The sequence below is a fragment of the Dasypus novemcinctus genome, chromosome 4 (genome assembly GCF_030445035.2).
Source record: "Dasypus novemcinctus isolate mDasNov1 chromosome 4, mDasNov1.1.hap2, whole genome shotgun sequence".
Taxonomy (NCBI): domain Eukaryota; kingdom Metazoa; phylum Chordata; class Mammalia; order Cingulata; family Dasypodidae; genus Dasypus; species Dasypus novemcinctus.
The window spans coordinates 73,994,324-74,022,157 of record NC_080676.1 but is presented as its reverse complement, the minus strand read 5'-3'; the positions used below and the strand labels follow the sequence as shown (position 1 = coordinate 74,022,157).

Genomic DNA, 27,834 nt, shown 5'->3' with positions numbered 1-27,834 from the left:
ATAATTACTGTCTGATTCTAGTATAGCCAGTCCAGCTCCTAGTAACTGTACTGTTAAGTCCCACATCTAGACTTCCTCAGGAGCAGTATCTACTGACTGCTTTTCCCTATATATGGACCATATTTTTCTGTTTCTCTGCATGTTTCATAATTTCTTGTTCAAAATTGGACATTTTAAATAATATAATACAGCAACTCTGAAAGTTAGATTTCCTACCTCCTCCCCAAGGTTTGCAATTATTGCTGTATGTTGCTGATGTTTATTTGTTTAGTGACTTTCCTTCACAAATTCTGTAATATTTGTATTCCTGATCATGTACAGTTTGACTCAGTGATGAGCTAATGATTGGACAGGCATTTCCTAAAACCTTCAACACTCTGGCAGTTAAAAAAAAAAAAAGAAAAAGGCCTGGCAGAAGTTAACTACCTGACAAAGTTCAGAGTTGGTTGAGAGTGGGGTTGGAATTCAGATTTTTAAATTATTTTGACCAGTGCTCTTTCTACCAAAATGTGATAGTACTAGGAAATGTATGTGGATACCAAGTACCCAAATAGTGAGTTTAGGAAAGAATCTCACAGTCTTGATTCTTAGGATTACTTCGATATCTTTCATTTCCCTTTATACTATCCATGATTGTTGGCTAAGTTTTCCATGGTGTGATGATGTGCTGTATTTTCAGATGCAAAAAAGAGATCTAGTTTCTTGTTGATTTATAATTGCAAAAGGTAAGTTTAAGTGTATTGACTGAACTGAACAGAGAAGTATTTTTTATTTAGAAACCTCATCTTTCCTCTGCAGAGTCGAAACGAATATATTGCTAACCTCAAGGACCAGTTGCAAGAGATGAAGGCAAAAACGAACATGGAGAATCGCTATATGAAGAGAAACACTGATTTGCAGATTTCCCAGACCCAAAAAAAATGTAACAAAGCAGAGGAACTCTTGCTGGATGAAATTGAGGTAAATATTGCTACATTAGGAAAGAACCAGGTAGGGAGAATTTAAGCTGATGTTGGCTCAGCTAAGGAGGAAGGAAGAGATTTTCCTCCATCTCTGCTTTTTCCTCTCCAGCAGCCTCAAAACTTGAGGTTGAAAATAAACACTGGTAGCGGACTTGGCCTAGTGGTTAGGGCGTACGTCTACCACATGGGAGGTCTGCGGTTCAAACCCCGGGCCTCCTTGACCCGTGTGTGCAGCTGGCCCATGCAGAGTGCTGATGCGCACAAGGAGTGCCCTGCCACACAGGGGTGTCCCCTGCGTAGGGGAGTCCCATGCACAAGGAGTGCGCCCCATAAGGAGAGCCGCCCAGCGCGAAAGAAAGTGCAGCCTGCCCAGGAATGGCGCCGCACACACGGAGGGAGAACTGACACAACAAGATGATGCAACAAAAAGAAACACAGATTCCCATGCCACTGACAACAACAGAAGTGGACAAAGAAGATGCAGCAAATAGACACAGAGAACAGACAACCGGGGTGGAGGGGGCTGTAAAGGAGAGAGAAATAAAGAAATAAATAAATCTTAAAAAAAAAAAAAAGAAAGAAAGAAAAGAAACACTGAGTGAAGACTTGCATATTTGGAAGCAGAGATTCTGTTGGGTGGTATCCTACCTCTCCTGCTTTTGTTATAGTGACTGTGGAAATTGGTTGTACTTTCTCCTCTTGGTCACTTCATCCTTATTTTATAAAACCACAGCCATTTCTCCTGGTAATTATAGGGAGAAGGCAAAATGAGATAGTAGTTGCAGGGGTTTTTTGTTGCTTAGCTCACCCAACCTGTGCCTTTTATTCCTCCAGTGAGAAATACAAACTCTCAAGTGCCAAACTTCATTCAAACCTAAATTTAGAGATAGAAGTGAAAAATGAAACAAAGAAAAATATCAGGAGAAATAAGTAAGAGATAGACCATCTAGAGGAGGTAGGCTAGATGACCAACAGAATAGCAGGCAGACAAGAAGAAGGAAGCTCTGGCTAAAGACAGTCAGGTGCAAACATCATTAGAGAGTGTCACCCTGGTGTAGGAGGACTCCTTTCTGTGAAACCTCTGCTTTTAAAATTACTCCCCAGTTATGGCTCAGGACCAGACAACAAACTTTTTTTTTCTTGTACTCTGAAATTTCCTTTTCTAGACCTAAGAGGCTTGTGCCCCTGAAGCATTGTTTCATTTTTTAGATTGACATCACTTTCCAGGGAACAGGATGATGGCCCTTTTGTTATGGGCACTTCTTGGTAACTAGCACAATACCAATGGATCAGCAGTATTTGTTAATCCATGCCCCTTGGCTCAGCAATGTTTGTTAACATGAACTGAGTTAAACTGAACTGAATTGCTGCTCTGGATCAATACCACAGTAAAGAAAGCCTGTGCTACATCACACCTATACCTCTTACCTTGAGAACTTATGATTCCAGGCCCTGCTGGGAAGAATTCTTGATATTTGTGCATTATTCTTACAGAAGCTAAGGATGAAAACAGAAGAAGAGAACCGGATTCATATGGAGATTGAAACTTTCCTTAAAAAGGAGCAGCAGGTTGGTCACTGAGACACTTTATCCTTGACATTTTTGTATTCCACTTATGAAATACCAAGAAGAGTTGAAGAGTTTTAAAATTTAAGGGAAGAAAAACCATCCACAATTTTCCCAGCCTAATGCATGAACTACTATAGCTCATGTTTTCTTTCAAATTAACCCACCTGAGCAAATATTTTATGTAGCCATAGGTAAAATTTGATCTTTTCTCTTTAAAATTTCACCTTAAACCATTGATTTACTATCACATTTTATGTATTTGCCTTTTAGATCCTGTAGGAAGTCAAAAGTGGAGTTATAAAGCCAAAATACCATACTGTTGGCATTTATATTTGCCCATGTTGTTATATTTATGAAATTTTTAATTCTTCATATGGCTTCAGTCAATTGTCTAGTATCCTTTCCTTTCAACCTGTAGAACTCCTTTTAGCATTTCTTGTAGGGCCAGTCTAGTGATAAAGAAGTTCCTCTGCTTTTGTTCATTAAGGAATGTCTTAAACTCTCCCTCTTTCTTTGAGATAGTTTTGCTGGATATCAAATTCTTGGTTGGCAATTTTTTGCTTTCAGCACTTAAATATGTCATCCCACAATTGCAACATATATATTTATACTTAATTTTTCTTTCTCTTAAGCCTAGAGTTAATATCTATATCTTCTTGCCTTCATTAGGGCAAAGCTTTTACTTACTGCTCTCCTCTTACATGTCATGTTAAAATCATTCATTATTTACAAGCATTGTTCTAAGTGCTTTACATGGATTATTTTATTTGATCCTTTTAACAACCATTTGAGCTTTGTATTATTATCATCTCCATTTTATACATGAGGGAACTTAGGCACAGAAAATTTAAATAAACTTGTACGAGTGCCAGAGCTGGGATTTGAATCTAGGCAATCTACCCACAGAGCAGTGCTCTTTCCACTAGCCTGTAATGCCTACTTTGTGATATAAGTTCCAGATTTGATTTAGTATTTAAAAAGAAACTGTAACATGTTGTGTAGCTTAACTGTAAATTTTACTGGATTCTCTCCTATTTCTCATACATATCTCTTTCATTTTACTTCGGTAGAGTACATACTTGAGGAACTCAGAAAGACTGGGTACAGTCTTTCCCTCACATTTGAATGCTAGACTGGCTAGGTATGGAATCTTAGATTGACATTTTTTTAAAAAGAATTTTGAAGATCTGTACCCTTTCTGACTAGTATCAAGTGTTGTCACGCAGAGAGACATCTAATGCCATTCCTGATCATTCAGTATTTTCTATCTACCTTTTCTCTTTACTGCACTTTCTTATCCATGTATCTGGAAGGCCCTCTCTCCTTATTTTCAAATTGAATAATAACAAACACACTAAATGGCCCAACTATATCAAGTGTATAACTTCATGAATATGTAACCACTGCCCAGGTGGAGAAATAGAGAACATTTACAGTATCCCAGAAGTCTCCTCATGACCCATTCTCAAGAAATAAATAGACTATCCCCAGAGAAGTAAATTCTGACTTCTCTCACAGTAAGTTTTGCCTGTTTTCAAACTTTATATAAGTGTAATAATAAAGTATAGACTGTTTTGTGTCTGGTGAAAGCCATGTTTTAATGTTTCCAAATAGAAACTTGAGGAGAAGTTAGAGTTCTGGATGGAGAAATTTGATAAGGACACGGAAATGAAACAGGCTGAACTAAATGCTCTCAAAGCTGCAAAAGCCAGTGACTTAGCACACCTTCAAGACCTTGCAAAAATGGTAAGGAAAAGAGCCTCGATAGTATAAGGCTGCTCACCGAGGAGGGTGTGGTATCTAAGCTACAGTAGCTGACTAAATGCTATTTTTGGTCAAAGAGTAGATGTAGCTCTGTAAACCAATGGGATTCTTTTAGATGATGATGATGATGATGACAGTTCCAATAATAGCAGCAGCTAACACTTATCTAGTGCTTCCTTTGTGCCTGGCACTCTTATAGTAGTTCAAATATTTAACTCTAGCAAACAGCCCTTGTGGTAGATACCATTATTTTCACTTTGCAATCTCAGAAGGTAATTTGTAAATGATGATTTCTAAAAACTTCTGATTATGGTTTTATCATTGAATAAGTGTAGAACGCCCCAAATTTCTCTTTTAAAAGATGGCTATTTATGTATACATTCTACTACAGTTGTTTTTTAAAAAATCACGTTATTTTGAAACCATAGATCACACAACATTGAGTCATTTAATTTCCATGATAGATCTTGAAACTTAATTTGAATTACTGAAATTGAAAAAAAAAAATATGGGGAACACTTATGTTCAATATAATGTTAATATGCAAATGTTTATAACCTAGGAATCCAGAATGTTTTTTCTTGTCTTTGGCTTTTGTTTTGGCATGTTTCATTTTTATTTTTTATATTCAAAGTGCAGCACTGTTGGCCTACAGCTTAGCCAAGAGAGTACTGTAACATATAATTAACGGTTGTTTTTTTTTTGCAGCTAAGGGAGTATGAACAGGTCATCATTGAAGATCGCATAGAAAAGGAGACGACCAGGAAGAAGATAGAACAAGATGGCTTGAAATTAAAGAGCATCATAAAGGTAGATATCCATAATTCTGGCCTCTTAGGGCCCTTTTATTGCCATCATAGCTGGTCTAACCCTAAGGAACGCCAAGCACACCTCGTTCTTTATTAAACACATAGCAGCTTGCTACAGAACAGATCTGTGAGGAAGGATGGTCTTTTGCTATTACTGGGATTTACCAACATGGTCCATGCTGCAGGGAAGCAGTAATGCTTCCAGCTCTTAATCATGGGGGAAAAAAAAGAGGTAGTTAGCAGTAGAAGCAAAACAGATCTAAGAAAATTATTTCTAACCAAAAATAGCGCTTGAGAGATTGGCCCTTTTTAATATCCTATTTTTCCTTAAAAGCTTGCTGATTAATCAGACTAGGCTATGTGTTGGGTTTTGATAAAAAATGTTTTCAAAAAGCTGGAGGGGATAAGTAGCAGTTCATAAAAAAATTACGGTGTTTAATTTTATATAAACTTATGTCTATTAGTGATGAATGAAACTGGCAGTCACGCATCCTGGGAAATATTTTCAAGCAAAAAGTATAATGCAAAAACTGTTATCTGGAAGACTGCTCTGAAAGAGAAGTGCCTGTTGAGACCTTAGCTTGCAAACTGTAGTTTGGATTGTATTTTAGGAGGTGGATTAAGAAAGTAAAAGCTTTAAAATACACCCAGGATAGGCACTAAAGCCCAAACTTGAGCTTTCCATCAGGAGAGACTCAGTTTTGAATTAGCAAGTATGTAACCAAGGTTCTGTTGTATATTCCATTTGTCAAGATTCCTCTATTTAAAGTCAAAATAGAAGAACTTTTGCTTTGTTTTCACTGTGGATTTGCTTCCGGCATTTAGGCCTTTGATTTTTAAAGTGGATTAGTTGTTTAGACTGTATTTAGAATGGTAGTATCTAATGACTAAGATGTTCAAAGGCGCTATCTAGAAAAGTTTTGAAAGTAAGAGGGGGTAAGGAGTAGTGATCCCTTAATCAATCTGTAAGGATATGAAACGTACCAGGAACCCTATTGACGTCACCCAGATTATATTCTAGACATTTTTGGATGGAGTCCTTGCTTTTGCTCTTAGCCCAGGTAACTAACATCTTTTGAATCTAATTATTCTTAGCTATCACATTGGTAGTGGGGAATGTGGACATTGATAAAGGGGAGCAGTACAAGCAGTCAGGTTTCTAAGTGTGAAGGAAAAATTGGTCAAATCACATTCCTTTACTTGCACTCCATGAGAAATTCAGAGTCCATGATTTAAGCTCTGGGTCCAGCTTATCAGGGAAGCATTGCTGGAGTGACTACTTGTTTGGCCACTGCAATGTCCCAGCAGAGACCATTATTCAGAGAGGCTATTTTTAATCAAAATGGAATCCTCTTTTGTAGAAAGAATGCAGATTCAAATATACTACAGGTTGCACTCATTCACCCTTTCTCTTCCAGCTCCAGGCCTGGTGGCGAGGCACCGTGATACGGAAGGAAATTGGTGGTTTCAAGCTACCTAAGAAGGACAAAGATGATAGCAAGGATTCAAAAGGCAAAGATAAGGACAAGAGGAGAGGCAAGAAGCAAAAGTGATCAAGGTCTCTTTTGTCCTTTCCTTTGGTATTTTCGAGATGGGATTGAGGACTTGAGCAGAATAAGAAACTTTTTTACCATCGCAGATAGCTTATCTACAGGTTGTTTATTACTTGGACATTCCCAGGTGAGGCCTGGTTGTTTAATAATTTTCAAGCCCCACGTTAGGATTATACCATTGATTTAAGGCTTCCTCATATTTACTAACATTTTTCTGGGAAGAGGTGTTTCCAGGAGTCTTGTGAAGATTCTTCTCACTAGAGAGAAGAGTTTATGGGCTTAGTTACAGTGATACATTAAAATTTCTGTAATTCCCGTGTCTCTGAGTCTAATTTTATCTAGCTTGTCTACAGTGAAAAAACTCTCCTAAGCAAAAGTGAAAGAAGTATTCAGTAGGAATGATTAATAAAAGATGTTTATAAAGTGTCTAGTATAATATCTACATAGCAAGGTCTAAAAAAGTGTTGGTTCCTGCTGCCTTTTAGATTTATCATTTTAGTGAATCCATCTTATTATAAGCTGCTTTTGCTCCTTTATCTGGGAAATAGGTAGGGCTATAAACTATAAATACAAAATAGGAATGAGATGTTAGGATATTCACTACCTACAAATAGTAAAGATGATATTAGGATCTATACCTGCTTACTCAACAATTCCCACCTTATAATTCAGACTAAAAGATAAGGCATGTGTAAATACCTAACCTGTGCCTGGCACAAAATAATAGCTGTTTGTCGGTCTCCTTTCCCCACTAAAAAAGAATGAGTCCACTGGGTCATTCTTGCGTTGACTAATCAAAACAGAGTTGGGATGCTAAAGCTTTCCCTGTAGCACAGTTAATAATTTGAGAGAAGCTTGCAACGTAATTCTGACACTAACTACCCGAAGGTAGGTCAGACTCCCCAACTTAAGGACACAATCCTCCCTAAGACTGTTCCCACTTCAGACACCAGCCACAAGTTCAGGGGGTTTTCTGAGTCACCTTCACTTCTGTCCAACTGACTACAAATTCAGGAGTTCCCACTATACCCTCAGGTTTGATAATTCACTAGAATGATTCACAGAACTCAGGAAAGCACTATACTTAACAATTACATATTTTTTTTAGGTTTTTCTTTTTTTTTTGAGGTATCAGGGATTGAACCTGGGACCTCGTATGTGGAAAGGTGGTGCTCAGTCACTGAGCTACAACCAACTCTTCAATATTTACAATTAATTTTATTGTAGCAAAAAGGATACAAATAAGGAGCCAAAGACAAGACATGTAGGGCAAGGTCTGGGTAGGTCCCCAACACAAAGCTCGTTTCCATAGAGTTAGTACATGTAACCCATCTGACAAAAGGATGTCTATTACCAATCAGGGGAACTCACCCCGTTTCAATGTCCAGAGTTTTTACTGGGGTTTCATTTCTAGGTGTGATTGAGTCAGTTAATACCCACATGGTTGAAAACAATCTCCAGCCCGGAGATGGGGGTGATACTACTTGGCTCAGAAGTCCCATCCTTCCAAATTACATGATTGGTCTTTCTGGCATGGCCAGCCCTGACTCTAAGGCCATCAGTTTGGCTAGGCCCCTTGGGTGTCATCTCTAGAGCATGAAGTATCAGGTGCAGGTGGTGGAGCCCCAGGAATACGACACTTCTACCACTCAGGAAATTCTAAGGACTCAAAGGTTACCTGCCAGAAATCTTAAGGCCAGACTTGCTTTTGGAGGCCAAATCACATACCATATAAGCTGTTTTAATGTGTCACATATATTTCATGAATTAAGCCTTTATATCTAACACCACATAAAGAGCAATAATGCTATCAGTACTTGCTTAAGAGTATAAATTTTTTTAAGGAGGTACCAAGAATTGAACCTAGGACCTCATACGTGGGAAGCAGGTGCTCAACCAGTTGAGCTACCTCTGCTCCCCAAGAGAGTAAATTCTGATCTCAAAGGTCCTCTTATGAAAATCTAGTTTCTACTGATGTTCCTTCAGGGAATTAGATACCCTTTCCTTGATTTCATTGTTACTAAGGAAACCATGCTTTAGGTATGTACGTTTTCAAATCAGCCTTTATTTCATGCTACTGAAGTGCTGGCTTTTATTTTACTGTCAGTGTGTAAGGTGGCATATAGGCAATTTAAAATAACATACAAGATATTGACATATTTATACATAAAACTTATACAATTTATTTACAGACATACAAATATGGGGCAAGGCTTTAAAAAACTTTAATTATATGTTTCAGCATTTTCAGAAATAAGATGAAATCTGCTGTAAACCACACTGCAACAGGTATACAAAAAGGCTTCTAAATATCCTTCATTTCCCTAACCATTTAGTTTTTAAAAATTCATCAGACTCTCCAGCATAGTCACACATCATTAGTTACTATTGAGCTGAAGCAAGAGAAATCAGGTTCTTTGATTAGCTGTAAGGCTGTATTAAGCCTACCTTGTGTTCTACTTTGTGTTCTAGCCAAAAACAAAGGTCCCTTGGCCCGTGGACTTGTTTCTGCACCCTATTATATTACAAGAGAAAAATGGCTCGGCAGGCTAAAAATGAGATTGAAAGCATGGAAACCTGTTGACTTAAAAAGTCTCCACAGTTGGCAGGGATCCTGATAGGTGGATACTTAGTTTTTTCTTCATTCACACTTTCTGTGCTGGGAAGGTCACTCTTTGAATTGGGAGCACATGCATAATCAGGTGGAATCTACAAAAATCATTTTTATCTTATATTGGGCTCTCGCAAGGCCTAAATGATAAACTGGATTTTTTCCCCAGTGTTGTAAAAAAAAAAAAAAAGGTGTATATCAAACAATGAATACAGAAATTCTCCAACAAAAAGGTCATGCTTTGTTTTTGCATTTTGACATGGAAAACAAATTCAATATATTTGGTATTTTTTCTTTCATTATCGACCAAACATGTACATGTGTTTTATAACAATTCAAATGCAAATCTGAATTAGTTTCATAAAAATATATTAGTAAAATTTCATATTATTTGCGAAATTTGAAATGTTGAATGCTACTTTTCATTATTCCTATGGGAAAATTAGCTTCAAACGTTGCATTACATAATGTCTTCTGGAGTTATTCCTCGCATAACACGTTACAGATAGTCCTGTCCCCTTTGCTGTTTCATTTCAGGTGGTCCTGTATATTCTTGAGATTGGGGTGAGGTTTAATGTTTGCTAGGGGCAAAAACCTGTAAAAAACACACACAGCTAAATTTTAAATCAGTCATATGGTTGACAGGTCTCTTTGAGGCTGTAGATATAATGAGGTTTATATCTAAGCACTTAAATACACAGTTACTCTTGTTAAGTGAGGACCCTGAACACTGGGCCTTGAGTGCAGATGTTTTATAATTTTAAACTTGGACAAAGTGGCATGTTCTGAAAAACTGGTTTCTTTGCTAAAATGAGAAAACAATATTTTGACCAAATACTCAACATGATTTTATCCAAAGATACTAATATCTACAAGATAAAAAGAGGGATTAACACATGCATTGATAAAGGAAATCCAGAAGTTAACAAAACACCAAAATCTAGGTAACTAGTATCTTCACTTAATCTATATATTTGCTTTACAAAGGCAAATATATCACTGATGACCAAAAGTGGTTCAAAATAAAGGAGAAGAAAGACCCAACAGGCTTCGGCTAGAATAAAGGGCTCCTAGCTTGGTGTTTTGGGAGCCCCAGGGCCTTTCCTACTCCACCCACAATTCAGTTTGTAAGCCACTAGTGGTGCTCTATGTGGAGCTGGATGAACAGTCAGGAAACTGTGTTGAAGATGCCATACATGCTTTAAATTAGTCATGGAAATTGTCATTACTGAAAGAAATATAAAACTTGGCTTTTCTTTTATTTTCATAAATAAAGGAAGGTGTACCTCCTGTGACTAGACGTGTTCTCAAGTCCAGCTATCCTGGCATCAGCTTTGGGTAGGGTGTGGAGGTGGCTCAATGATGTCAATGCAAATGATGGGGAGTAGGGCATGTTAACAGCCTGTGGTTTCAGAGCTTGTGTGTAGAGCTTGTTCATAATGTTTAGATAATAGCAAGATGATACACAAAACCATCCTCTGCAAGAAGACGAAGTGGTGGTTGGCTGGAGCTCGGGGGAGGCCTAGGGCACTTGTCTTAAATACAGCTATATCTGTTTCACTAAGCGAAATCTTTAGCCTGAAGTGACATTATCTTTGTTTTGCCTTTGACAGAATAGTCCAAGTAGCCATAATATTCCACAGTATAGTCCAAACAGCTTTTGATTTTAAACATGACTGAAAAATGCAGTGGGATATTACCCTCCAAACCTATACAAATATTTAGCTTAGTTCAATGGTTTCTACCACATGAAAAACACCTGGAATGTTTGTTGACAATGCAGGTTCCCAGGCCACATCCCAGACCATCATTCATTACTGAATGAAAATCTGTATTTTAACAAATGGTCCAGGAGGGTCTAATGAAAAACCTTTGGAAAAGATAAAGATAATAGCATGTCTATGTCTCTAAGAGGGCTAAATCTCCTGAGAAGATATTCTTTCTGGTATGTGAAATAAATGTGCTGTCCAGGAAAGCACAGTCAGTTTAGGCTTTGGTGTTAGGCTCTCAATAATGGCAGAATTAAGTTTCTTTTCAGAAAACCAAGTGTTTTGATAAAAAATTCAATGGAAACTGATAACCTCCCCTAAAATGGAGATATGAAGCAAAATATTCCTCTTAGGAATCACAGAAACAGTCCCTCCTAAAAATATGTAAGAGCATGGTTTAAGCAGGTGCCGGCGGCAGCAGCCATGTTGTCCTGTTCCTTGTTTTGGCCAGGCCAAACTCCCAAGTCCTGGGAGTCCTTAAATAGCAGAGAGCTGGTGCTGCTGTTGCTTGGGTGGGGCAAGTTCCAAGAGAGCCTGGACGGTCACTGCAACCTGGCTCAAACCTTTCTCTTCTAAAATGTGGAGAGGCAAACATAATTGCTCCTGAAATGGGACAACATAACATATACACAAACAAAAGAGAAAACAGGATGAACATCAATAGAACTGAAAGGAAAAAATCGGTACCCCTTAACCCCTCAAAATAATCAAATGAGATGTAAAAAGTCAGTACCTGGGCAATGGGCCTCTATTAACAAGAGTTAGACTGAGATGAAGTCTGACACACAGGGAAATATACTTTGACTAGTACTGTAATCCTCTTCAAATTAGTATGTTCCAACGACTGTCACTTTATTAATATAATTAAAAATAGATACACATCATTTTGAGAACTGGGAAATGTGGGACAAGCCACATATACATACAATAGAGGAAGAACAGAATACTATGAGGTAAAAGCAACATCCTTCATTCCTGATAAATAAAAGAGCAGCACAGATCTATAAAATGAGGAAGGTGAAAAATAGAAAAACAGTTCCAAGGTACCAGATGGCACAAGTCTGGAGGAGGTAACGTTTTAGGAGAAAGCACTTCAGAAATCACATACCATTCAGATTGCAACAGACAGGTATGCAGATTAAAAATGTGAATTACAGATTTTTAAAAAATTGCATTTGTAAAAGTAAATAAAGTACTTCATACCTAGTTTAACAAGATCAAATTATGCGAGAGAACTGTGATATGAGTTCCCTGAGGAACACTGTAATTACAATATATTTGAAAAGTGTTTACACACTTGCTTAAGGAAGTTAAATACTTTTTCTTATTTTGTTAGCACCATTAATTTGGTTAACTCTTTCTTAAAGAGTAATAAGGCAAATCTTAAAAATAACATCTATTATTGGTTGTTACTGTTAAGATGAAATACTTAGAAACAGGAGAGACTGCTCTCACAAAGAAAAGAAAGTAGAATTCTATTTGCACTAAAACAGAGACTATACATATTTATTAAAGAAGGAAATAGAATTTTCTCTGCTTTTCACTGGCACTCACTATGTTTTGTGGAAATATTATAAAAACAGCTGCAATAAAAATATAACAAGTATTTATTTTTGAAGTAGTTATCTGTACTTGAGCTTCTTTATTTTATTTATTTAACACTTGTTTTGGCAAAACAAAGTAACTGCAATCTTTTATTCTTATAAAACTAGCAACTGGTATAAATACTTTCAGAATACAATTATAAGTATAGATTAATTATACTTAAAATGAATCTGCATATGTTTTGCTCTTGGAAGAAACACGTTTTCCAAGGTTGATTCCCTGATCTCTTCTCAGGACTACCCTGTGACCTATGTGGCCCAGTGGTTTAGATATTGCCTCAGAGGTTTATGCTTTCTAGATGCATATTTAGTTTCCAGCTGCCTTCGAGGGAATGCTATATGTTCTGAAGGGAAAGCACTATTATTATCCTTAAAACACAGGTGAGACAAGGTGGTTTTTTTTTTTTTAAAGGGACAAAACTCTTCAAAACTCTGAGACTGATCACTGCTTCAGAGACGCCTTAAAAAACAAAACAAAGACCTCTGAATACTACCATATAATACCAAAGTTTTTCATCACAGTGTTCTATGTTCCAGCATTAAAACTGAGCAGTCTTTAATTAATCTTTAGTTTAAATTAAACAATTCCATTTAAATATGGAAGAAAACCAAAGCAATCAGACCCTCGGGCCAAGTACTAGAATAGGAATGTCAATTTTCAAAATTGGCAATATTATATTCCTTGCATCTTCTTTCACACTTGGTTGTCAAATTTTGTTAAAAGAGTTCAGGAGATTCCTAAATTTTCAGAAATAGTACTTATGAGAACTAGAATCAAAATGCAATTTATAAAGTTGTTTCAAGCATTAGGTCCAGCAGCTAATACAATAAGCATTCTGAGATAGACCAACTTCATTGCCTTAGGCACAGAACAGAGATGGCTGCCTAATACTTTGCTTCCTACTATTCAGCTGTAAACTTCCCAATGACCTATAAAATACAAGCTCACCTATTAAAATGGTTCTAATATTTTAGAAACTATGTAAATTACAGTTTTAAATTCTACATAGGAGTCTGGAAGTGAATCTCAGTTAAGGAAAAAACAAAGAGTCCAGACAGGTGCTTCGTCCCTGAAAAGTCAGCTCCAGATTATTTGCTTGTTGTGTACCATTTTCAATGCATACACTGGGCTTGGAATAGCAATGTCGGGAGCCTATAAGAACTTTGGACTGCGCATTCTGACCAAATTAAAATTACTATGTTTAAAAGGTCAGTGCCTTCTAACTATTCAAGCATCAAATGCTTACGTGGACCTGTGCCTACCAATAACGGGACAGTTCAGAATGTCAGGGCACTGTCCAATGCAGAGATCGAAGGGACCATGCCCCCCTAAAACCAGAAAGGGTCACTACTGTTTTTCCTTATGAGCAGCTGTTAAAAAGGCTCAGCAATGCAAAATTTTAGTACTTAAAAGTTATGTTGAGGTATGGAAAAATGGCCAGATGGGGATTACTGTGTCATGTGGAACTAAAGTTTGGATGTCATATTCTATGAATAAGCTCGGGATTGGATTAGTAGAAATGGTTCAGTGTTTATGGTAAGAGAAACAAGGCTGACTAGTAGAAAAAAATGCTAGTCCTTTACTTGTTTATTTTTGCAAGCAGAAATGTCTATTAATATGATGGGCTGCTCATCTGGACATAAAAGGATTTTAACTACTTTATGGTTAGTTCTTTGATGTCCAGGAAAAAAGAAAAAATGAAAATGATTCTGAATAGGAAACAAACCTCCTTTACCACACACAGAAATGAGGTGGAAAAATCACTGGAATGCACTCTTTCAGCTAGAGGGGGAAAATCCAGTAATAAAACATACAGAGAGTTAACATTAAAGTACAATAAAATGCCACAAAACCTAGAAGTTGGATAGATAGAGAGACAAAACTGGATTCTTCTGAATGTGCCCCAAGAGAAAGTAGTGTTTCAACAGTTCTTTTAACGCTGAGGTTTAGCTGAAGGATGTCGGAAGGGGAACAAAGAATGTCCTGTCCAAAGTGTGAGCAGGAAAGGAAAACAGAAAAACAAAGTCAGTAGATCAGAAATGCAGACTTGAGTATAGAAGTCAATAATATTATCAGTTCAGTCATATTCAAAGAAACACATCCCGCAACATTTTTACTATGCTGAATGAAAATAAAAGACTGTAAAAGAAAACTGTAAAGAATCTATGTACTGAGCTTGATTTTTCTACTAAATAGAGGAATAGAACTGGCTTGCTGGTGACTATTATGAACATTAAAGGTATAGCTGATTAAACTGGGTGCTGGCTTAGGGTTGCAGGAGGTCTGAGAGTGTTTGAGATCTGCATGGGCAACCTCTTTATTGACTCATTCTTCCCTATTCATGAAAAAAGAATAGGTCGGAAAGCAAGGACAAATATTGGGGCCAGGCCGAGGAGAGGGAAGTTTCAAAGAAAGCCAGATAAACCCACAGGCTCAAAAAATGAAGAAAGCCTAACAATTAGGGGATATTTATTATATAGAAACCAAACAATTGGAGGATATTTACTACATAGAAGCCAGGTATAGTGAATGACTTGGTGTTATTCCAAGTCCATCATAACCAACTTCTGTTAACTGATTTAGACTTGTAAAGGGACTTAGAAGTAATCCTCTCCCCTGTTTCACAGAAGAAGAAATTAAATAATTATTTAACACTTCCCCCTTAACAGTGGGAAAATATTCAGCACATAACATATACAAACTCTAAGGCATAAGAATTTTTATCGCTCGTTAGTTTAAAAAAAATGTAACATATATTCAATAAAAGCAATAAAATAATAAATTAAATACCCATATGCCCAAACTATTCAGAAGTTTTTGTCACCTTATTTTTTAGTGATTAATTCATCATTTAACTTGTATAACACTTAAAAAATTATACTAAGAAGGGAAATTCTTTGCCTTTATAAATATCCCCATGGCTGAGAATGTGACAAATATTTACAATATTAAGTTTTAAGTTTTCAAAAGTGATGACTATTATCCCTCATTTTCTTTTGAAGTCAAACAGAGCCAGAGGAGGTAGAGGTATCTTCTTTTCTCCTGTGGCAGAAGGACCTGAGGGATGTTTGTCTGAACCTCTGAGTTTGACTGTGTCTTCATTTTCCTTCACTTTGTTCTAAGCAAATATAGCAACATATCAGTAGTATCCTGGTAGTAAGGGTGGTAGTGGTGGAAGGCAGAAGGGGAGAGGAAAGAGGTGGCTTATGTCCATTTCCTCTTTCTGGAAGGGAAATGGGAGAGGGAGGAATGAAGTATCAAGAGCCCAATCTAACCACTCTGGAAAAAACACTTAAGTCATTGAAATTCTGTATTTTTTATTTAGTGCCTGCCTTCAAATAGCATAGCTCTAGCAGAAGCAAGGCAAGCTGACCCAGAAAAAATACTGTAAAACACTGCTTGGCAAATGCTGAATTAAATGTGTGCTTTAAGGCACACTGGTTTTAGATTTTACTGATTGATGGCAGGCACCTTCTGAAAGAACCCAAGTGTATGAACATTCACTCTGAGATAGGGGACAGTGCTGCAAAGCCCAGGGAATTTGAACAACTGGAAAACGGTACTTTCAACAGGTTTTCCTATGGCTAAATCTGTTAGCATGTCTTGCTTCTGTGGGGTCTTTATCACTCTTCTTTCTAGGTGTGCAGTAACTCTTTTTAATTAACCCCTACCTTTTCTGTGATTCCCATTCCCTACACCAACCTATGCCACATTCTCTTATTCAAAGACCCTGTTGTATGGAACTAGAGCAAGTACTGGGCATATTTTTGTAATAGGATGATCAGGTAGAAGTGTCTTCAGTAGGAAAAAGGAAAGCATTGAATGTTCACTTATGACTATTAGAACCTGAATGTTAATATGGAAAAAATGCATGCTATTATTTAGAAACCTACAATGCTCTCATAGTATGTTTAAAAATGGTTTGTTCTAAAAGAAATAAGACTTTTAGAAAACAGTATCGGATATAAAAATGAAAAATTCACTTTGAGTTTGTCCATAGACACAAAAAGTTCCTTGCTAATAATACAACATTGTGAATGTAACTAACAGCACTGAATTATAGATGTGAATGTGGTTAAAAGGAAATTTTAGGTCATATATATGTTGTGAGACTTAAAAAAATAAAGGGAGTAGATGTGGCTCAAGAGATTAAGCCTATGCTTCCCACATGGCGGTCCCAGGTTGGGTTCCCAAAGCCCCTAAAAAAAAACACAAAAAACCAAAAAACCAAAAAAACAGCAAGCAAACAAATGAAAAAACCAAGTCAGGGGAGCCAGCCCCAGTACCCCTCCAAAAAAGTACCACTAAATGTAAATTTCTTTTATAACTCAGGTTAAAAAAAAAAAAAAAAAAAATCAGCAAAAGGGAAAAGTGAAAAATAGGAGAATCATGATCTATTTTAACAGAAGGATAAAAGTAGAAAAAGTCATGAATATTCACACTGGCTAATGCAGATGCTATATGGACCCAGGCTCTTCTCCTTTGCTTTTTAATGTGGAGTTGTTCAATGGACAAGTAAATGCTTTGTCTTTCTCAACTCCTGATTACTTAAGAGAGGGGTAAAGGGAGCTAGGCACAAAAGAGACTCATTGTGGTAAAAGCTACTGAGACAAGGGCTTAACTTTAAGCAAAATCATAGAGTTGCTGGGTCCAGGAGGCAATTCTGTGTTTCTCTCAATTTTTTCTCCTTGAAGGTTGGGCAAAACATGATCACAAGAACTGTGGCTATGGTTATTGAGAAAACTATTGAACTACCCCAGGCTGTTTATTTTCTAAAATTTGTCTATATATAATGTCAATAAACACAATATTCCTTAAGAATACTGTGCTTAGTTGGTTTACTATTAGGGTTTTTTCAAAGAATAAATGAATAAAACATTTATCAGGTTCTTTTCTTTTAATCACATCTATAAATAAAGTTTACCTATATGTACTATAAAAGGACAATAAAACTATAACTGGGGAACTTGGAGGCGATAGATTTTTTTAAAGATAATTAGGAAAATCATATCCAAGTCTATTTAGGTAATATAAAAATGATAAATTTATTACCTGAGGCACACCAATTTTTCTGCAAGCTTCCAGGAAATTCTCCACATTTCGCCTGCATTTTGCCATTGTTAATTTAGGCTGCAATGATAAAAGGATGGAAGGAAAATAGGGTTACTAGCAAATTTTTAAAAAATTGGCTAATTATTTTAAAATTCTTGCCAATTGTTTGATAAAACCACAATACTGAAGACCAGGGGTCAGCAAACTTTTTCTTAAAGGTCCAGATAATAAATATTTTAATCTTGAGGATCATATAATCTCTGTTGCAATTACTCTGCCTGATAGCGGTCATAGGCTAAATAGATAATTAAGGCTGTGTTCCACTAAAACTTAATTTACATAAATAGTGTGGCTGGCCTTGGGCACTATTTGCTGACCCCTATGCTAGTCATTTGGCTTTTTGTAAGGCAATTGTTAATTAGAGAAACTGTGTGTGGGGAGTAGTATTTTAGTGTTTCTTTTTCCATTTTAAAGCCACACACACTCAAGAAAATTTGGAAGATTAGCAAGAAAATTAATTACCCACAGCTTCATCATTCAAATATAGTCACAGGTAATACTTTGGTTCATTTCCTTTTAGTTTTTTAAAAGAAGATAATTTTTTTTTTAACCAACAGTCTTTGTTCATAAATAGGCTACAGATGTATCATGTCGCCACTCAAGGGCAAATTAAAAAAATTTTTTGTAACATCTGAATCATGAAATCTTGGGTCAAATAACCTATTTACCAAAGGATGAGAATTTTCCATAGGAAATTTCTCAAATTACTAACTAGGGAAGCTTGTTTTTCTGAAAAAATCTCTAATGACCAGAAATAGAGAATTGTATCACAGGATATAATAATGGGATTATCATGGAACATAATATAAGGAACAAGGATATTCCATATCCCTGAATGATTAACAACTTCAATTGGGCCAATTCATTAGTTGGTTCCAGTATGTTCAAGCATCAGGCATGTAAGCCAAATGTGAGGAAGGAGTGTGATCTCAAGTTTTTACAATGGTAAGCAGATGGAATGCTGTACCATCTCTGGAGGAAAAAGGTCACTTGTAAATATCTGGGTTTCTTTAATAATGGACTTTAATAATACTCTGTTAGAAGAAGAGAGGAAACAAGATAAATAAAAAATAGCAGATAAAGTTACCATCACCTTGGTCTGAGAAACACAGTAAGGCTAGGACTGGTTTTGCCATAAAATATAAAAAAGCAACAAGTAGAATGGAAGGAAAGCAATAATCATGTTCAAATTTCAAATAGAAAAACTAGCCAGAAAGAGGATAGGAATTAGGTTTCTACAGAGGGCACCCTTTCTTGCTGATGCCAGTTCTAGAATTCAGTAAAAAGAAAAAAAAGTGAAACATAATTAGTAGACTCATGCTCTACTTAACAGAAGGAGAAAAATAATCACGGGGATTATTCAAACTTGAGCCAGGCTCTTTCTCTTTCACTTTTTAAAACAGAAGAATTGCTACATGGAGGAAAGGAGCTGTGACCTGTGGTTGAGAGGCCACACAGCCAGGGATGAACAAGCTGGCCAAGCTGCTCCCCCATGGCAGGGGGAGCCATGTCCATGACGTCAAGGACAGTCATGAGGACCACGACACCTCCAATAAGAATGCAGACAAAAAAAACCACGACCCCCTAGTTTGGGCCTATCACCATCTCTCTCTCTCAGGGCAAAAATTAAAAGTTGGAGGAAGATGAAGAAAATCTCTAAAATGTGGGCAAAGCTGTTCTGGTTTGCTTGGAAAAACAACCTCCCAGAGTGGAAAGAGTGAAGCACCAGTGACATCAAGCTCCTGAAGATCTGCGCCAAGCACTACATCACATCATGGGGGTTAGCTGAAGTCAAGCCGGGCTGCCATGTGGCCTGGGTCTGGGACACTCATACCAACTTCACTAACCAGTGCCCTAAGCCAGAGCTCCTGGCCATTCAGTTTGTAAATGCCCAAAACTGCACAGAAATTCAAAACAAAGTTTGAAGAAAGCAGGAAAGAGATCAAAGAAAAAGAACTAGTCAAAATGATAATGTTGAAAAGGTGACTCAGAAACTAGAAGCTCTTTTGGTAAGGAGAGGAGCAAGGAAGCCCCATGGAATGTCTGAAAACTAGGATACCAATGAAAAAGGTACAGAGAAGCAATAAATGGTTTTATCCTATTTCCTTTTCTTTCCTTTCCTTTTTATTTTGTTTTGGGTCCACCCCTTCTTTTCTGTATGTATGTATGTAGACATTATTTATTTATATTTTCTTACACTTTTTACAAGGATCTTTACATCAAGAACTGAATTCCAACATTCAAGTTATTTTTTTACCCTAAAAAAAAACAAACAAAAAAACATGCTTAGCAGTGTCTAGCCTTTTGAAAAAGGTTTTGCTCTCATCTTATTCTCTGGTCATTTTTGTTATTATCAGGCAGTTCCTGTCACAAATTCCTTACTGAAAATTTGTAATAAATATCCTTTTCTGAATAAGAAATATTACATAGGATTTGGGGAAGAAAGCAATTTCAACAAGAGCATAATCTATACTGAATGAAACAAGAAATAAATGATTCAGCTATTTTACATATTTGAAATGATTCAGAATTTTTTCAGGTCATCTTCCTGGTAATATGGTTCATTCAGTGAGCAGCCCTATCACCATATTTATGATGATATTTGTTCTGATTCAATAGTACACATCTAAGAACAGGTACTGTACTACTTAATACCTATGTCTACTGAACTGTGTAACAGCATGTTATTGGAAATCCTTAATTCTCTCAAAATAAAGAAAATCTGCAAACATACATGACTTCCAGAACTTATTTTTCAGGTGCCAGGTCTGCGGATTGAACCTGCGACCTCATATGTGGGAAGCCTGCACTCAACTACTGAGCCACATCGGCTCCCTTGAGTTGGCTCCTTTGTTTTTGCTTGTTTGTTTGTTTTTGTTTGTTTTTAGGAGGCACCAGGGACCAAACCTGGGAACTCCCATGTGGGAAGCAGGTGCTCAAACAATTCACTACCCTGAATTTCTTTTAAAATGCCTGGGCTTCCCCTTATAAACAAACTATGCTTTGTATAAGACTTAGAGAAACTGTTTAGTAAGTTACATTTAAAATTCTAATTGGATAGGTCTCAAAGAATTAAAATGAATTACCATGGGAAGCAGATGTGGCTCAAGGAGTTGGGGGCCCACCTACCACACAGGAGGTCCCGGGTTCAGTTCCCAGTGCCTCCTAAAAGAAGATGAGCAAGACAGCGAGCTGATGCAATGGGTTAGTGTGGCAAGCTGACACAATGAGATGACACAAGGAGGAAACACAAAGATGAAACTCAATGAGGTAACAAGCCAGAAATGGAGATGGCTCAAGCGATTGGCTTCCAGGGTTCAGTTCCTGGTGTCTCCTAAAAAGAATATGAGCAGACAGCGAGTACAAACCAGAGGTAGGGTAGGGTGGAAGATAAATAAATAAAAAATAAATCTTTAAAAAGAAAAAAAGAATTACCATGCATGAAGGTAACCAGGAACTGCTATAGTTTTTCACCTATATTTGGTTTAAATTTTATATTCCCATCACAAAAAATTTCCACTGAAAAAGTAAATGTTAGAGACCTCTATGTAGTCAAAAGAACAAAATAAGGGAAGAATATTCTAATATGTATATTGCTGTATACCATAACAGAAACCTTATTAAAGCAATATTGATAATCATTATCACTACTTGAAAGTAGGGTTTTTTGTTTTATTTTGCTTTTAAATAAAATACTGGATAATTCTAACCTGGTCTACTCAAAGTCCATTTCTTCATCCTTAAATGTTATAATTTGGGAAGAGTTACATATTTAAATATTTTTCTTAACTTTATAGAACATTTATTAACCAAGAGGATTTTCCTGTAAGCAATTTGCTTATTTCATGAAAGATCTTTTTTTTTTTTTTTTAATTTTCTTTTCTTTGTTTAAAGAGGAGTTAATGTTTTTGAAACACTGAACCACTTGCAACTCATCTCTGAGATTTTGTGCCTGGAAGAATGCCTATACAGGGAAGGCACTCAATAAATAAATTTGAGTCAGTAAATTTTGTTGTTGATTCCACTACCAAGTTTTATATGCTCTGATCTCTACACACACATTTCTTTGAACATGAAAGATGTCCTTGAGTTTCATTTCTCTAAGTGGTTAAATGTTTACAAAATAATTTTCTTTTCTCTATACATATTTTATATTCTTAAATGGAAGGCACTGTGGTCTGGTGATCATAATTCTTAAACAAACTCTGTCATCTTTAACTCTCAGATTCTACTTTCTCCATATTTACTACCTAAATATCCCCCCACCTTCTGAAAAATGACAGATGAGACTTTTAAAAAAAAACCCTAGAAAAAATTTTTTCTTAATTCAGCTGACAGAAACTGGGAAGAATACAAACTGTGAATAAACCTTCCCTCACTGACATTTGCCAAATAACATGTCCATTACCAGTCTCTTAATGGCCACCTTCAGGACCAAACCTAAGTCCTGAGTGTCTGGGAACAGAGTCAACTTTGGTAGTGCTACAGTTCTCTGTCTTTTTTATTAAACAGCACACCAGTTTTCTGAGATCATTTAAATAAAAAATGGCTATTTTCTAAGAAGCAAATGTATGACTCTTTTTGGATATGAAAATGGGAATGGGCCGTATTAGACTCTTCAGTTGTTCTTAGAATGTAAGGTTCTTAGGAGGGACAAAGGATTTGCATCCTTGGAGGCAAGAAGATAAATAACCAAAAGTGGCCTAGAAAAAAATACATTTTGAGTAAGGGATTTGTATCAGGAACTGCCTGCTAAATAACATATGACCAGAGAATGAGGTGAGGTCAAAACCTTTTCCAAAATGCTAGACACTGCTAAGCACGTTTCTTTTTTTGGGGGGGTGGGAGGCTGGGTTTTTTGTTTGTTTTTTAAGAAGGCACAAGGGATTGAACCCAGGACCGTGCACATGGGAAACAAATGCTAACCACTGAGCTACATCAGCTCCCTAATGAGAGCTGGCTTTTTTCATTTGTTTTTGGGAGATAAAGGGGAAGGGGATTGAACCCGGGACCTCAAACATGGGAAGCAGGCACTCAACCACTGAAACTACATCCATTCCCCGCTAAGCAGGCTATAAGTGTGCAAAATACATTCAAAGTCATTAAAGGAAGGTGTCACATTATAATCAAATGTAATGTGGGTACACACCGTTCCAGTACTTTTCGGAAGATGGTAGACTAAAAAGACATGGGAATTTCTTCTCTCCCAGAAAACCAGCTAGAAGACAAGCAGATAGCCTGGAAAAAAATCCAGGGTTTAGGACACCAAGGGAAGGCTGGACACTGCCCAGAAGAGAAGGAAGCAAAGGAAAAGAATTGTCACAGCAAAACTGAATTAAAAGAGCCAGCTGCTACTGCCAGCTACCTTCAACACACTAAGGAAACTTGTGAATTCGCAGGCCTCAGGGCCTGTTGGCTACAAAGGGGACACCAGGGATCAACCTCCCCAGGAAACAGGGAAGAGAGGAACACAGCCTAAGGTTGACTCAGCTTTTGACCCACAAATTTGGCATGCTATGTCCCACAAGCCCTTTCAGGCCAAGTGGCGCTGAACTGTCATTGCTTTGGGAGCTGACTTAGGACTAAAGAAATTCAACCCTTTCAATCTCCCCCTCTACTTCTGGTTTTGAGGATGCAGAGGGGAATGGAATTATTTCCTACTCAGGAAAAGGGACAGGGCTGCTAGCAAAGGTTGAATATCTGCCTCTGAGAAAGACTGAAATACGGAGGCTCTTAGCTTCCAGGCTGTAACCTCTATCACATTGATCCAGTCTCTGTTAACAGTACACACACCATGAGCAGGGACGGAAGGAACCAAAGTGTGCCATCTGCTGGCAGACTAAGAAATGCAAGCGAAGAAAATGAAAGTAAATTGAGAGGCTTTTCTGGCCTTTACAGCCTCCCTCACCAAGGAAGAAGGTCTGCAACCCATTACTGGGTCCAAAGTCCAGTTCTGAGCGAATAACGGGGACAATCCTAAAGAATCAGAAGGGGTTGAACCAAGAATTAAAGACTAGCAGTAACACACAGCCTCCCACCACTAAATCCCTATAAAAGAGAGAAATTGAGCATCTGAGTAAACTCACCATCCTAATCAGATGCCCAGACAACAGCAAACATATTATGAGCCATACTAAGAAAATGGAAGACATGGGCCAAGAAAAGGAACATATCAGAGTCCCAGAAGAGATGCAGGATTTGAGACAATTATACAATGAGATGCTCATGAATTTCTAAGATTAAATTAATGAATTGAAAGATAATACGGCCAAGAGATAAATGACATCAAGAAAAAATTGAATGAGCACAAAGAATTTGAAATCCTAACTAGAAAGTATGGGAATGAAAGCCACAAAAGGTGAGATAAAACATTACAGGCATACAACAGCAGAAAGAACAGTTGAAATTGAAGAGAAAAAAGTAGAGAGAGAGAGAAAAAAATGGAAAAAACTGAGCAAGGGCTCAGGGAGTTGAATGATAACACAAATGCAACAACGTATGTGTCATGAGTGTTTCAGAAGGAGAAGAGAAGAGAAAGGTGGCAGAGTTTTTAAGAAAATAATAGCTGAACATTTCCCAACTCTTATGAAAGAAATGAACTTACATGTCCAAGAAGTACAGCATACCCCAATCAGAATAAACCTGGATAGACCTACTCCAAGGCACATAATAATCAGAATGTGAAATGTCAAAGATAAAGAGGATATTATGAGAGCAGAAAGGGAGAAACAAACATATAAAGAATGCCCAGTAAGACTTACTGTGGATTTCTCATCAAACCATGGAGGCAAGAAGACAGGGTTATGATACAATTAGGACACTGAAAGAGAAAAACTGCCAGCTGAGAATTCTTTATCCAGGAAAACTGACCTTCAAATATGAAAGTGAGTTTAAAATATTCACAAACAGGGGAGCGGATTTGGCCCAATGAATAGGGCGTCCACCTACCACATGGGCAGGTCCAAGGTTCAAACCCAGGACCTCCTGACACATGTGATGAGCTGGCCCACGCGCAGTGCTGATGTGTGCAAGGAGTGCGGTGCTGTGTAGGAGTGCCCCGTATGCAAGGAGTGCACCCCGAAAGGAGAGCCACCCAGTGCGAAAAAAGTGCAGCCTGCCCAGGAATGGCGCCACACACACGGAGAGTAGACACAGCAAGATGTCGCAACAAAAAGAGACACAGATTCTGGGTGCTGCTGACAAGAATACAAGCAGACACAGAAGAACATACAGCGAATAGACACAGAGAGCAGACGACTGGGGGGGAGGAAGGGGAGAGAAATACATGAAAAATAAATCTTTAAAAAAATATATTCACAAACAAAAAGAAACTTAGACAGTTTGTAAAAAACAATACACCTCTGCAGGAAATATTAAAGGAAGCATTAGAGCTTGAATGAAAAAGGAGATGGTGGCGAGAAGAGTATAGAAGAAAAGAATAGCAGAAAGGCTAACCAAAGAGTAAAAAGACAAAAATAATACATATGAAAACCAGATAGATGGACATGAATAATATATTTACAGTAGTATCAGTGAATGTGAATGGATTTAACACCCCAATCAAAAGATAAAGCCTGACAGAATAGATTTAAAAACATGAGCCATCCATATGCTGCCTACAAGAGACTCACCTTAGACCCAGGGATCCAAACTGGTTGAAAGTCAAAGGATGGAAAAGATACTCAATGAAAAAAGTAACCAAAATAGAGCAGGGGTAGCTATACCAATATCAGACAAATCAGAAATTAAAGGAAAAAAGTTATAAGAGATACAGAAGACCTTTATATATTTACAAAAGGGACACTCCACCAGGAAGAAATAACAGTCATTCATACCTATGCACTTAACTAGGGTGCCCTAAAATACATGAGACAAATTCTGGCAAAACTGAAAGAAGAAACAGACATCTCTACAATAACAGTTGGAGACTTCAACACAACACTCATACCATTAGATAGAACTGCTAGAGAGAAGATCAAGAAGAAAACAGAGAACTTGAACAATATGATAAATGAGTTATACCGAACAAACATAAACAGAACGTTGCACCCAAACTCAACGGGTTATACATTCTTCTCAAGTGCTCATGGACCTTTCCCAGTATAGACCACATGCTAGGTCACAATGCAAGTCTCAATAAATATAAAAAAGACTGAAATTAAACAAAGCACCTTCTCATATCATAATGGAATGAAACTGAAAATCAGTAATATACAGGAAAGAAGTACATTCACAAATGTATGGAGGCTGAACAACACACTCTTAAATAATGAGTGAAATCAGTAAATACACTGAGACAAATGAAAATAAGAACATAAGTTATAAAAATATATGGGATACAGCGAAGGCAGTTCTTAGAGGGAAATTTATAGTCTTAAACACCTATATTAAAAAAGGAGAAAGAGCTAAAATCAAAGATCTAACTGAACAACTAGAAAAACTAGAAAAAGAACAGCAAACTCCAAAGCCAGCAGAAAGAAAGAAATAATAAAGATTAGAACAGAAATAAATGAAATTGAAAACAACAAAAAAATTGAGAAAATCAACAAAACCAAAAGCTGGCTCTTTAAGAAGATCAAAAAAACTGACAAACCCCTAGCAAGAATAACAAAGAAAAAAAGAGAGAAGATGGAAATAAACAAAATCAGAAATGAAAGGGGGAAGTTACGACTGCCCCCACAGAAATAAAAAGGATCATAAGAGGATATTATGAGAAATTGTATGCCAATGAACCAGGCAACCTAGATGAAATGGATAAATTCCTAGAAATGCACTATCTACACTGACATCACAAGAAATATAAGAACTTAACAAACTAATCATTTTAAAGGTATTGAATCAGTAATTAAAAATCTCCTAACAAAGAAAACCCCAGGACCAGATGATTTCACAAGTGAATTCTACCAAGCATTTCAGGAAGAATTAACACCAATCATATGTATTCTTCCAAAAAATTGAAGAGGGAAAATTACCCAGCACATTTTATGAAGCCAACATCGCCCTAATACCAAAGCCATATGAAAGATACTATAAGAAAAGAAAAAAACAGATCAATCTCTCTAATGAACATGGATGTAAAAATTCTCAACAAAATACTTGCAAATCGAATCCAACAGCATATCAGATTTACACATCATGACCAAGTGGGATTTATTCTTGGTATGCAAGGTTGGTTCACATAAGTAAATCAATCAACATTAATACACATTAACAAACTGAAGGGAAAAATCACATGATCCCCTTGATCGATGCAGAAAAGGCATTTGACAAAATCCAGCATCCTTTCTTGTTAAAAACACGTCAACAAATAGGAAGAGAAGGGAAATTCCTCAATATGACAAAAGGCATATATGAAGAACTCATAGCCAAATGTCCTACTCAATGGGGAAAGTTTGAAAGCATTCCCTCTAAGACTGTGAACAAGACAAGGATGCCCACTATCACCAGTTATTTGATATTATACTACAAGTTCTAACTAGAGCAATTAGACAAGGAAAAAAAAAAGGCATCCAAATAGGAAAAGAGGAAGTAAAACTGTATTTGCAGATTACATAATCCTATATTTAGAAAATTCTGAAATATATGTGTGATATGGGGTATTTTCAGGACTTGGAGTTGTGCTGAATGATATTGCAGTGACAGATGCAGGATACCATATATCCTGCCATAATCCACTGAATGGACTGGGAGAGAGTGTAAACTGCAATGTAAACTACAATCCGTGTTGTGTAGCAGTGCTCCAAAATGTATTCATCAAATGCAATGAATGTGTCACACTAATGGAAGAATTTGGTGATGAGGGAGGAATGGTGGGGAGTGGGAGTATATGGGATCCTCTTATATTTTCTAATGTAATATTTTGTATGATCTACGTATCTTTAAAAAATTTTTTTAAATCTATAAAAAATTTAAAAAATAAAAATTCTGAAATGTCTACAACAAAGTTACTTGAGCCAATAAATGAATTCAGCAAGTGACAGGATAAAATATCAACATGCAAAAATCAGTACTGGGAAGTAGACTTGGCCCAATGGATAGGGCGTCCAACTACCACATGGGAGGTCCACGGTGAATTCAAAC

At 37.0% G+C, this 27,834-nt stretch overlaps 2 protein-coding genes and 1 pseudogene across 16 annotated transcripts in view; 2 read left to right on the top strand and 1 right to left on the bottom strand.

The window, feature by feature from the left end:
• Window positions 1-6,976, top strand: part of IQCG (IQ motif containing G) — a 58,990-nt gene extending 52,014 nt beyond the window's left edge. For all 9 annotated transcript variants that reach the window (XM_058295659.2, XM_071214736.1, XM_071214737.1 and 6 more), the window contains 5 exons: window positions 799-960; window positions 2,457-2,531; window positions 4,146-4,277; window positions 5,004-5,105; window positions 6,523-6,976. In XM_058295659.2, the coding sequence (XP_058151642.1) occupies window positions 799-960; window positions 2,457-2,531; window positions 4,146-4,277; window positions 5,004-5,105; window positions 6,523-6,657 (606 nt within the window). In that variant the 3' untranslated portion in view covers window positions 6,658-6,976. The remainder of the gene's footprint in view (window positions 1-798; window positions 961-2,456; window positions 2,532-4,145; window positions 4,278-5,003; window positions 5,106-6,522) is intronic.
• Window positions 6,977-8,702: 1,726 nt separating this feature from the next.
• The window catches only part of LRCH3 (leucine rich repeats and calponin homology domain containing 3), a 129,127-nt gene continuing 109,995 nt past the window's right edge, over window positions 8,703-27,834 (bottom strand). For 2 of the 7 annotated variants that reach the window (XM_058295652.2, XM_058295653.2), the window contains 3 exons: window positions 17,695-17,772; window positions 14,496-14,625; window positions 8,703-11,640 (listed from right to left, as the gene is read on the bottom strand). In XM_058295652.2, the coding sequence (XP_058151635.1) occupies window positions 11,435-11,640; window positions 14,496-14,625; window positions 17,695-17,772 (414 nt within the window). In that variant the 3' untranslated portion in view covers window positions 8,703-11,434. Of the gene's footprint in view, window positions 11,641-11,868; window positions 14,626-17,694; window positions 17,773-27,834 lie in introns of those variants that run through there. The other 5 variants (XM_058295654.2, XM_012528036.4, XM_058295657.2 and 2 more) reach the window with 4 other exon arrangements.
• Window positions 19,136-19,808, top strand: LOC139438780 (ran-specific GTPase-activating protein pseudogene; annotated as a pseudogene).